The following is a 12260-nucleotide window of genomic DNA, read 5'->3' on the forward strand; positions in this document are numbered from 1 at the left end:
ACCCAACCTGGGGCCTAGTTAAAGTCACTTCCTGCGTTGCCGCATCAGCCAGAGCTGACCTCTGACCTAAGAGCGACGGCGCTCATAGAGCTGCGACTTTAACAGGAAGAGGCGACAGAGTGCCGAGGTGAGAAGGGAAACATTCAGACATGGCGACCCGATTGGAACCGGCCCGACTGAGATGAACCACTGCCTGCTCCAACATGGAGGCTTCACAGAGAAACCTGCAGAAACACGGCCAGAACCAGAACCGGAGCAGGTTCCTCCCCTGGTGGACCCAGTGACTGGAAGCAGAGCGTCCAACCAGCTCCAGAACCGCAAAGAACCTTCTGGAGTCCCTAGAAACCTCTGGAAGGTTTTGACCCTTCAGATGCAGCATGGGTGAACCTTAGCAGTGATGTCACTAACAAAGCTAATGTTAGCATGCTAACATCTCACTGAACAGATAAAACATCCAACATGTCTGACTTGAAGCTTCATCGGTTCTGTTTAATGACATCACAACACCAACTACAGCATGAAGACATCAATGAAACGGATCAAAATTAGACGAACACAGGAAATATTTACTTTAGCATAGCTGGTTAGCTGCAGAGGTTAGCAGTCACACAACAACAGCGGCTTCATGTCAACCTCCAGCTGCCGTTTTTCAGATGTTTGCAGTCTGCTGGGCAGCAGCTGCAGCTCCTTCTACTTGGAAGCTGCTTAATAAAGCGTAAATAAGTTTCTTCAGCTCCTCCTTCCAGCCAGGCAATCGGTGGATGAAACAGCTGCTCTGTCCCCTTTAGGCCATTTTAACGACCAGGTTGTCGTATGGTGAAAACTGTTTCTCCTCCAGCTCCTGCTCTTCATCTCCCTCCTCCTCCTCCTGCGGCTCCTCCTCCTGTTTCTGCTCCTCCTCTTCTTCACTAGCGATGCTCTTCTGGGAAGCAAATGCCCTCTTGGGCCTCCTGGGCACGGCGTAGTCGTCCACGCGGGGGTTGTACGGATACTCGTGGCCTTTGGGGTCGACAGATGTACCCATGATCCTCCAGGCGTCTCCTCTCATCTCCTCTGGGTCGTCGTAGACTGAGGGGTGGGGCGCGGCCGGCGGCCCTGTGGCCACCGCGCAACCTTCGGGCTCGTCGTAGATGTGGTCCACCTTCCCGTACGTGGCGTCTGTTGTCCTGGCTTCACTCCGGAAGATGTTCCGGATCTTCAGCTCATCGATGCTGTCGTAGAGCGGGTCAGCACCCGGACCGCCCTGATCCGCCGCCAGGATGTCAGACAAGATGTTGGAGGAGAGCGTGTCGAAGGGCAGCGAGTAGTCTGGATCCCTGCCCGTCACCGCAGCGCCGCTGCCCTTCTTGCCCTTCTTGTCCTTCTTGGCGGCGCGCCCAGCGACGTCCGCCAAGCTGATCTGGGAGTAGGTCTGCTCCAGGTTGGGGTTGGAGCCGAGTTTGGGGCTGAGGCGAGCGCTGGAGGCGGGGCCAGGCAGCTGGCTGCCGCCCGATTCGGGGCTGGCGTTGGGCAACGGGCAGCTGGAGATCATCTTCACCTGGCTCTTCCTGGGGGCCGGGAGGCCGCGGGTGTCCAGGGTCAAACTCTTCACGCCGGTCAGCATTTTATCCACCGGAGGCTCCAGACACGCCTGAAGACAGCAGGGACCATCCGGGTCAAAGGTCATTCTTAAACATCAACAATATTCCTGGGGCATTTAGATGTTTCATGTTTGTTTATCCTGTTAGTCAAGTACTGAATCCTACCAGCTGGGGGCGCTGCTGCTGTGAAGAGTTGGAGCTCTCAGCATCTTTGTTATGGATCTTCTGCAGGTGTTGAGGCTCCGTCACCATGCTGTACACACCTTCATCACCCTGCAGACACAGCACAGGTTGGACTCCTGCAGGAACAGCAGGATCTGTAACCTGCCAAGACACAACGTCCTTCACAGGACGAGTGCTGAACTCCTGCTGCCTCCTTGAGTTTAAAAATATCAATAAGTGAATCTGTAGGAGAAAAACTGCTCACATTATCAATACAGCTGCATGTTACATGTAAACAGTTCTTTTATTCTGAAGTTCCTGCTTTTATTCTGAAGTCTTTCCTCTACTGATGCCCCCGGTTGTACCTGTTGGACCTGTTGGACCTGGACGCGGGGCTGCTTCTGTTGCGGCGGCGGCCGGCTGTGGCCCAGCGCGGGGTTAGCGGGTGGGGCTGGCAGGGTGAGGTTGTGGTGGTTGGGGCCGGGTTCTGGAGGCATCGGGCCCCCTCCAGAGGTCTGTCTGTGGGGGAGGGAGATCTTCTGCAGGTTGATGGCGGCCTCCACGGCCTGGAACAGCAGGTTTCCCTGCTTGGTGTCGAACTCGAAGCTTCCCTCGCCGGAGTCACACCTGCGACCCGCCTCGAAGGAGAAGGTGGACTGGAGGGAACAAAATAGTTGTTCAGCGTTTCTGTCTGCAGGTCAGCGCCAGAAAACCTGTATAACCCAGTGATAAACTGAGGTTATGGTAGTTACTATTTGTTAAGGTTAATTTTACATAGTTCAAAATAAGATACAAGTATATTAAAAGTAAATTACTGTTTACTCAAACATACATTGGTGAACAACTAAGTGTTTAGTATTCTTCTTTCTGAAAGAAATACATTGGTATTTTCCTTCATATAAATAATATAAAGGTCACTATTGAATAATTACCTTATTTGATGATTAAAACTATTGTTTGTTAGTGAGCTATTGTGTAAATATTGTAACTGAAAGAAGCAGTGTGACGTAAGCTGCACTGCGCATTCTCTGATCTCCATTTTCATTGGCAGTGGGGACAGTTTGTCCGGTGCGGGATGGGGATTGGTGGAGAGGAGGAGGAGGCGGGAGCAGAAGGGAGAGTGGGAAGGGTGGAGAACGGAGGCGGACGAGGAGAGAGAGAAAAAAAAAAAAAGGAATAAATAAGAAAGAGAAAAGACAGACGAAAAGGAGAGACAAAGGGACAACAGGACGAGAGCGCACGGAAGTCGGGAGAAGTTGAAGGAGTTCAGTTGACGCTGGAGGGACGAGCCAAGAGGGGACCGGAGCAAGTGGTCGCGACGGACTTCGGGCTAAGCTAAGTGGGCTAACGCTTTAGCGCCACGGTCCTGCGGCAGCCGTTGAGCCGCTGCGGAGTTGAGAGGAGGGAGGCATCTCAGCGTTTCCTATGTTTTCCCCGAGTTGCACCGCTCTCAAATTGTTTCTTTCCTTCGTCCTCCCTCTGGGATTTCAACATCTACTCCTCATTGGTCACAGGCCTGCAACGTTGGGTTTTCCCGGGTTTTTTCCCCATTTCTCCACCACCATTTGGAGGTCGTGAGTAGAACTGACTGTTCAGGACGATATACTAGCTTGGACATTGCTTGTGAACATTAAGTGTTTAGTGGGCTGCCTTATGTGAAAAGTATATGTTATTTTGTTTTCCTAAATCTTAAAAGTGTTCACAGCTTACAGTTCAATGGTGATTAACAGTGAGGGTTCCCTGTCACCGTAGTTAATAAAATGAAGCTGAGTAATTTTGCCTGAATTTCTATTTCTCTGGGTCATATTTGTTACAAACCAGGTCAGTGGTATTACCTACATAATGGTGTACCTCATTGATGTCGAACCCAAGCACCCACCATTTTAGTTTTTCTCATAGAGTGGTTAAAGGTGCTACACCTGCAAGTGTTGAATCATGACCAAATAACAATCAGTTATCTTCCTGAAGACATTTATTCTGGCCCCCAGAGGAGAAGAGGCGTCCACCGTGGCCAACGTTGGTCTTAACATCTAAACATCAAGATAAACACAGACGGGATCAAACTGGAAGGAGAAGCATCAGCGGATCTGGCCACCGTTAAGAGGCAGGTTGGGACAGATGGAGCAGGAGACAAAGGACAGTGTCCATCTACCTAAAGACATGAGGAGCTCAACAGATTGGTCTCCAAGAACCAGAATCCCAAGCTTTAGCAGAAACATGGGGTCAGCGGTTCTAAACCTGCCCTTGCTTCCCCTGCTGATGAGCCGAGCCACTGTGTCTATCCTGAGGACAGCAGGGACCCCAGGGGAGCTGCACCGCTCCCCGTCCCGCTCCACCCTACCTCCTACCCTTGGCTTTGAGGAAGACGTCAGACTCGTGTGCGTTACCTTGTCCCGTCCGAAGCGCCGCAGGTACCTGTACGGCCAGGTGTACAGGATGTCCCCCGTCTTGTCCATCAGGTGCAGAGCGTCCATATCAGCTTTCAGGACACCGTCCCCCTTCAGCCGGCACCGATCCGACGCGTCCGTCCTCCGGACAGATACTTTGAAGTCCCGCACTGCGTCACACAAAGCATTTGATAAATTCACAGTTTGATGAAAAATTTGTGAAATCTTTATGACATGTGACGCCGGGCTCCAGGTCTCCAAAACTCAACAGGCCCCTGAAACACGACGACTTGGTGACCTTCTGTTGGTTACATGCGTTGATCCCATAATTATTGATTCCATTTTTCCCGTTAAAGGGAAGATCGTGTCTGGCAGGAAGAAATCTCGGTGGAGAAATGCTCCACTCGTGAGAAGTGAAAGAAACCTTTATCAACTAGCGTAAAACTCGACTTCCAGCTCACTACCAAATCTACAAAGGTTTGTATCTTTGTAGATCCAAAGCTGTTGGTGAACTCTGATAGGAAATGTTTGAATCTGAAATCAGTGAACACCCTGTACCTGTATAGAACTTTATCAAGGCCGGAGGACTCCAAAGCTACTTTCACACACATTCACCTGCCGATGGTGGAGAGCTACTGGATAGTAGCCATAGCTGCCCTGAGGAACAGTTTGACAACTTATTGGGAGAGAAAAAAAATGAAACTGAAGAAGTTTAATCTGCACATCAACCCCAGTATCAGTGTAGCCGGACCACTTGATTCTCATCTGCCTTCAGTGCCACATCAGGGCTTTCTCCCATTGAGAGTTTATTCTGGGCCCATCAGCGAACAGCAGCCTCGGCGGTGGCGTCCATTAGAATCAGTTTGCCTGTAGATTCAGGCAGCAGGAACTCGTTCAGCCCGACTTTTTCACGCTTCCAAATACGGAGCAATTAAACTGTTAAACGAGAGGAATGACTAGGATGTGGTTCAGCTTGGGACAGGAAGTAAACATTCAGAAAACACCGACAGCAATTTGCACTGAAGGATGTTTGTTTACAGCACGACATTTCCGGTTAGCTCCATAGCATAGCTTCCTTTGCATCATGGTCAACGTTAGCAGGCAGGTCAAATCAGACTCGATCTTTTCAAACTTCAACAGAGTTCAGCTGTTTGTCCAGAGCGGAGAGGAACCGACCTGCAGCTCCGGGTTCTGGACCAAGCAGCTGGATTTACCCAGTGCTGCGCGCAAACACACCAAATGTAGAGGAAACGGCTTAATTTCACTAACTCAACCATAAAACCTTGAAAAAATGATAAATCCATAATCCCTGAAGCAGCTTCACTTCCCCTGGTGAGCATCTGGACCTGCTGGTTCTGCTGGTTCTGATGACTTTTTCCCAGCAGTCAAACTGAAACAGATCAATGTGCGCCACCTATAGGAACAACAAGCTAGCAACTAACTTGGACCCCGGTTCTTCCTCAGGTCCAGAACCCCAGACAGCCGGTCCAGAACAGGTTGCAGCTTCAGCGTACCTCCTTGTCTCTGGTTCTGGTTCTGGTTCTGGTTCTGGATGTGACAGAGGAATCGAAGCTGTTCCTGTTCAGGGAAACCGTGCGACAGAGAGCTGCAGGTGCTGCAGGAAGTGGAACAGCAGCTTCTGGAGACGTTTGTTCTGACCTCAGACTTGCGGCAGAACCACTCGGAACCGCTCAGAACCGAACAGCTAAAAATAGAAACGTGGCTTCCTGGATCGGCTTCCTGAAGCTTTGAGCTGCTGAGTCGGATGTTCAGAGGAAGATCATCAAGAACCAGGACCAGATCAGAACCAGCCCAGAACCAGAACCACTCTGACTGAACCGGATCAGAACCAGTCACTTTATAAGAAGGGCTTAGAGGAAACTCTGAGCTTCTCAAACTCATTTCTCTTCCTTTTCATGTTATAAGAAGGGCTTAGAGGAAACTCTGAGCTTCTCAAACTCATTTCTCTTCCTTTTCATGTTTTCTCACTTTTAATAAAACAGTTTGTGGTGACAGTCGACCTGCAGCTTCGGTTTCGTCTTGCAGGTCCAAACTGAAGACAGCAGCTTCCTGGTTTGGCTGATGTCAGCGTTTCCTGCTGAGAAACAGGAAGTTTGTCCCGTCAAGATAAAAGCTGAGGTGTTGCTGCAGCGCTTGGCCGGCCTGCGACCGCAGCAGGAACCGGCTCTCAAAGTTTCCACTACGCTGAGCTGCAGCGCAGACCGCAGTGGAAACTCCTCCTATTTCTGTTCTCAAGCCAGAACCAGAACCGGCCGGTCCAGAGATCTGATCATCAAACCCCACAGAGACGTTCTTTGTGAACAGATCCAGCTGGACCTAGTTCTGATCCAGTTCTGGCCGAGTTCTGGTCAAAATAGCAGAAGTGTTCAAAGTTTTTCCGTGAGTCAGCAGAACATCCTGCTGGGCCCAGTGGGTCAGTGCTGCAGCCTGGTTCAGTTGTGGTTCTGACCCGTTCCTAACAGGACGCTGAGGACACGTCTGCAGGTCCATCAAAACCAAGTACAACCCGCCCTGGGTTCTGGACTGCAGGAGCCAGAACAAGGCTGACCCATTCAGAACCAAGAGCAGCTCAGGTCAGAGGTAAAAGGTCAGACCTCCGGTGCTGCTGGGACCAAACGTCTCGTTGTTTGATTAACCGGGCGAGGTAGCAGGAAGGGAGGTTTGGTTTACACCACAAACAGGAAGTCCCGAAGGCAGACAGGAAGTCCCGAAGGCAGACAGGAAGTCCCGAAGGCAGACAGGAAGTCCCGAAGGCAGACAGGAAGTCCCGAAGGCAGACAGGAAGTCCCGAAGGCAGACAGGAAGTCCCGAAGGCAGACAGGAAGTCCGGAAGGCAGAGAGGAAGTCCCGAAGGCAGACAGGAAGTCCCGAAGGCAGACAGGAAGTCCCGAAGGCAGACAGGAAGTCCCGAAGGCAGACAGGAAGTCCGGAAGGCAGAGAGGAAGTCCGGAAGGCAGACAGGAAGTCCCGAAGGCAGACAGGAAGTCCCGAAGGCAGACAGGAAGTCCAGAAGGCAGACAGGAAGTCCGGAAGGCAGACAGGAAGTCCCGAAGGCAGACAGGAAGTCCCGAAGGCAGACAGGAAGTCCCGAAGGCAGACAGGAAGTCGAAGGCAGACAGGAAGTCCCGAAGGCAGACAGGAAGTCCAGAAGGCAGACAGGAAGTCCCGAAGGCAGAGAGGAAGTCCCGAAGGCAGACAGGAAGTCCATACGGTCTGTGACTGTCCCTCCACCCTACCTTTCTCTCGGCCGCTGTACAGGGAGTTGTCCTCCATGCCCTCCTCCTCCTCCACCCGGTTTCCTCTCTGCAGGCTGCCTCTCTTGGCTCCGCCCTCCGTCCAGCTCATCTGATGGATAGAAATCGGTTTATCATCACAGAATCATCAGCATAGAACCAAACAATCGCTCCGATTGACGGGAAATAAGTTCTTTAAATGCGTTTTTACAAACGGATGAACCTGATCCAGAACCCAGAGCTTCCAGATCTGACGGACCTTCCATCAGAACCATCATCATCATTATCATTAAAATATATATAATTTTTATTAGTTTCAATGGGTTTTTTTCTCTCAAGTCCAACCCTGAGCATGTTCTGGTTCTGGTTCTGGTTCTGGTTCTTCAGTCTTCGTCGTCTCTGATTGGCTGCCTGGACTTCCTGTTGCGCTCCCTTAAAGGGGAAGTCGTGATGTGAGTCAAGAGGCCGGCTGTCTGTCAGCATCCTGCTATTTTTACCAGAACCTGCTGACCCGGTCCACCTGCAGGTTCTGAGCCCAAACCAGATTGTGAACTGAGAACACGAAGCAGAGAAATGAAAACTGTAAATCCTCTGAATGTTGATAAAATATCCACAGAAACATTAAAGATGTTTATTTCTCTAAGAAACTACGAGTTTAAGTTTGTCTGCTGACATAAAAACTGTTGCTTTCTTCAAACTCCTGGAAAACTTTCAGTCCTGATCTCAGCCCAACATCCCAGAACTTTTCTGCCTTTTCTCGTATTTCTGGGGTTTGTAGCTCCTTACGTCTCGTGACTTTATTTAGGACGTTTCTATGTCCTGGACAACTTTTCACCCAGAGATTTGATCTGATTCTGACTTTTAATGACTTGCTTTCATTGAAATCTGAGTTCAGATTGAGGCTTAACTCTGTGCCATTCACACGTCATCTGCACAGGTGGTAGTAACTAGTTACATTTACTTAGTTACTTGAGCAACCTTTAGAGAAAAAATAGTACTTGTAGGAGTAGTTTTATGGCACTGTACGTTTAGCCTTTGCTTGAGTATCACGAAGAATCGCTGCTCTTACTGGAGTCGCATTTCTGGTTCCACAGTGAAGAACTTCTGAATGAAGAACAGAATTTATCCAAAAATGCATCAGATCAGCAGTTTTTGTTAGAGTGAGACCTCTCTTTTGTAGAGCAGCTTTGTTACTGTAATATTTCTATCTGGTTCTGGTTCTGGTTCTGGTTCTGATGTGATGTTGATCATAGAGCTGTCAGTGAAGCTCTGGGTCCAAACAATTGATTCATAAACCAGACGGGGGAAGGACGCTAATGAGAAGGACGCTAATGGGAAGGACGCTAATGGGAAGGAAGCTAATGGGAAGGAAGCTAATGGGAAGGACGCTAATGGGAAGGACGCTAATGGGAAGGACGCTAATGGGAAGGACGCTAATGGGAAGGAAGCTAATGGGAAGGACGCTAATGGGAAGGACGCTAATGGGAAGGAAGCTAATGGGAAGGACGCTAATGGGAAGGACGCTAATGGGAAGGATGCTAATGGGAAGGACGCTAATGGGAAGGAAGCTAATGGGAAGGAAGCTAATGGGAAAGACGCTAATGCTCCAACCAATCAGAGTCCAGTGAGTCATTGTGGGCTAGCAGCTAAACTGCTATAATTCATCGCTTTGAGCAGTGTTAACCTTGTTGAAACATGGCGGCTCAGAAATGTTCCTGACGTTGTTTTTCAGGGATCTAACACTATATTTACAAACATATTCTTTTGATGAGTTAATATTTTATTTTAATAAGAGGAACTAACAGGAAATTAATATTTATAAGTAGAGCTTTAAGGACATGAAGGGTGGCCCCCGGCCGCCCCCCCGGAGAGCCGGCCCTGCTGAGGCTGACCGCAGCACCGCAGAAACAACTGAAGCTGATTTATTTTCTACCATCAACAGATTGATGTTAATATGATACCTGATTACAGACATTAAAGCTCCAAACTTCCTGCTTTAAATTCTGACCCGACTGTTTCTGGACCAGAACCTGTGAACAGAACCTGATCAGTGGATCACTGATCTGATCAAGTAAAGAAGCTCGGAGTTCTTTTAACCAGGAAGTCATTTAAATCTCAGATTAAACCGACTTCCTTCCTTCAGAAATGATCAACATCCTGTCCAGCAGTGGAGTTGATAATCTATAATCTATAATCTATAATCTAATCCATGATGACGATCCTTCATAATCCAGATAAAATCCTTCATCTGATCCAAAAGCTGCAGCAGAAACTAAAAGCAGAGATCAGATTCTGCTGCTCAGCTCAATAATCAGATCCTGATTGGTTCTGGTCGGTCCAGAGGTTCCAGCAGAACCGTCTGGTACCACAGTGCTGGTTCTGCTGGTAGAATGGGAGGAAAATCAGTTTGGACCGGCTAAGGTTCTGGTCTTGGTCCAGTTGATCACCAGAGGACTGTCAGAAGTTCTGAACCAGAACCAACCCTTTTGACCCTTGACCTCAGCTGGTTCTACCTTCAGAGTGCGAGTCCGGCTCAGAACCGGTCTCGGACCTTCTTCCTCTATCTTGTCTGCGTATCAGTCAGATCAGAACCAGAACCAGTCTGTGGGTCAGAATGGCTGGGTGAGGTGGGTTTTGGGCCGATCAGAACCGGGTGTACCTACAGGGAAGGCGACCTCACACAGCCGGCGGGTCCAGTCGTCCAGCTGGTTCCGATCCGCGGCGAACACGAAGATCTTCTCCGTGGTTTCCACCAGGAAGGCTCCGGTGTCGCGCGGCCCGCCGTCCACCTCCACCTCCGAGACCCGGATGCAGTCCGCCAGCCGGATCACCTGGGGGCCGTGGAGACGGGGGTCATCGCCATGGAAACGGTGGGTGTTATCGCCATGGAAACGGAGGAGGGCAGTTACCTTCTTGCTCTCCTGCTGCTTGCGTAGAGTCTTGTCGTTCTTCTCCACGTTGCCTCCGTCTTTACACTCAAAGAACTCCATCCTGGAGATGGAGCAGGAGCTCTCCCGGTACAGGACGCACCACACCCGCTTCCACTTCTGCACACACACACACAGTCAGAACCGGGCCGCCAGAACCCGTCAGCTTGACCCACAAGCTCCTGTCAGGGTTTACCTTCCCGAAACGCTGCTGCTGGAGGAAGAGCATCCCCTGCTTCCTGATGTCCTCCTCCATCGCGCTCCACCCGCTGCTCCACCCGCTGCTCCACCGTCCTCAGGCTTTCTGCACCTCCTCCCTGGTTCTGGTTCTGGTCAGAGGTCTGGGTTTCGTCTGTCTCCACTGTCTTCTCCTTTTACCTCTTTAAACTTCTGCTTTCTTCCTCCTGCAGCTCTTCTGGTTCTGCTCTGGTTCTGTTGGACCCGTGTTTCGGTTCTGACCGGTCTCTGGTGGCTCCGGTCCAATGGGTCTGGCTGCTGAAGCAGAGTGACGTTCAGGGTGTCGTGTGCTTCCTGCTGTCTGTCTCTGTTGCAACGGCTGATGCAGAAGTCGCCGCTCCTCTTGTCGGACCTCCTCCCACTTCTTCTTCTTCTTCTTCTTCTTCCTCCTGCTGTTTCTATCTCATCACTTCATCTCCAGCCGACTCCTCAGATCTGACTGTTCTCAACAGAACTTGGACGGTTCAGCAGCAGCTGAACCTAACGAAGCGCCCCCTGGTGGTTGCGTTGAGAACAGAGGAGGAAGAGCAGCTCCTGCAGCTGAACTGAGACTGAAATGTCTTTTTCCTGCTCATGTTTCAGAAATCAGCCTTGAAATGTGTAACTGGCAGCATTAGATGCACATAGAGAGGAAATAAAGCAAAGAAGTGTCAGAGTGGAAGCTGCAGACGGTTTAACAGGAAGTTCGACTCTGTGGTTTGTCAGCAGGTGGAGCTTCAGCTGTGACACACCAATCAAGGAGGTCAGTGGGTTGACACTTCCCTTTTCTGAGAAGCTGATGTGCTTTTCACATGACAGGTCATGAATGATCGACGAGTGGAGAGGATTGACGCAGAATCGACGAAAATCGCTGATCTGGGGCGGCTGGTTTAAAACTGGTTTGTGACTGGAATCCAGTTCAGGTGGTAGAGGACCAGGAAGACAACGAGAAGAAAATAATTTATCAGAGACACAAAGTAGTAAAAGGAGTCTGGCAGGAAATAGTTCAGATGAAAATGATGAAGAAGAGAATAGGGAGGAATCTAAATTAATCGTAAAGTTTAGGAAGGAGGATGAAGGTGTTTAACTCAGTCTGTTGGCTCTGAGTTGATATAATATAAAATATTGTTGAGAGAATTAAAAAAGAAGTGTGGAGATCTGACATTAAGATCTTAGAGATGGAAATCTGTTGGTTACAGTGAGAGACGAAGAACAGAAACACAAAGTGATGAACAACCAGAGTATCTGGTTCCACAGTGAGATCAGAGCTGTGTGTAAAGAATCTGGTCCTCAAGCTGATTGCTTCGTCCCCAAGCCCACTGCCTCCGTTAGCCTCCGTTAGCCTCCGTTAGCTCTGAGTCCATGCTAATCCTGAATTAGCTGCCGACAGTCCAAGACTGCTCAGAATGTCTGGAGAGGGAAAACCAAACAATGGTTTGGATGCAAGATTTCTCATTTATTTACAGGAATTACAGCATGTAGTGGCACAAAGTTCCTCCTTTTCCTAAATCCAGGATCAGTTTACAATCTGTTGCCAAATCCCAAACAGCTGTGCCTCAGAAGATTCCTCACACAGTCACTTTGCATTGATGTTTAACGTCAGATATCTGGCCGACCACCTGAGCATTGGAAACCAAAGGCCGCCTGCAGCAGTACCATTTGTCTGTGGGGTGTGCAAGCAGGAAAACCTGCGGACCAAACCGCTCAGTGGAAACGAGGCTTCAGCTGAAGATC

The 12260-nt window shown here is 49.7% G+C and overlaps 1 protein-coding gene across 4 annotated transcripts; it reads right to left on the bottom strand.

The window, feature by feature from the left end:
* Window positions 1-468: 468 nt before the first annotated feature.
* dok2 (docking protein 2) lies at window positions 469-12260 on the bottom strand. 4 transcript variants are annotated; one of them, XM_044112324.1, is made up of 8 exons: window positions 10507-12260; window positions 10293-10430; window positions 10047-10214; window positions 7387-7495; window positions 4130-4299; window positions 2117-2398; window positions 1746-1853; window positions 469-1630 (listed from the first exon to the last, which is right to left on the bottom strand). In XM_044112324.1, exons 1-8 carry the CDS (start codon window positions 10564-10566, stop codon window positions 785-787), a joined length of 1881 nt encoding a protein of 626 aa, XP_043968259.1. In that variant the 5' UTR covers window positions 10567-12260; the 3' UTR covers window positions 469-784. The 4 variants fall into 4 exon arrangements, with proteins under 4 accessions (XP_043968259.1, XP_043968258.1, XP_043968260.1 ...); XM_044112323.1 differs by having other exon boundaries at window positions 2108-2398; XM_044112325.1 differs by lacking the exons at window positions 7387-7495; window positions 10047-10214; window positions 10293-10430; window positions 10507-12260 and adding exons at window positions 5572-6047; window positions 6109-7167 and having other exon boundaries at window positions 2108-2398.

The sequence above is a fragment of the Gambusia affinis genome, linkage group LG03 (assembly GCF_019740435.1).
Source record: "Gambusia affinis linkage group LG03, SWU_Gaff_1.0, whole genome shotgun sequence".
In the NCBI taxonomy this organism is placed as follows: Eukaryota; Metazoa; Chordata; class Actinopteri; order Cyprinodontiformes; family Poeciliidae; genus Gambusia; species Gambusia affinis.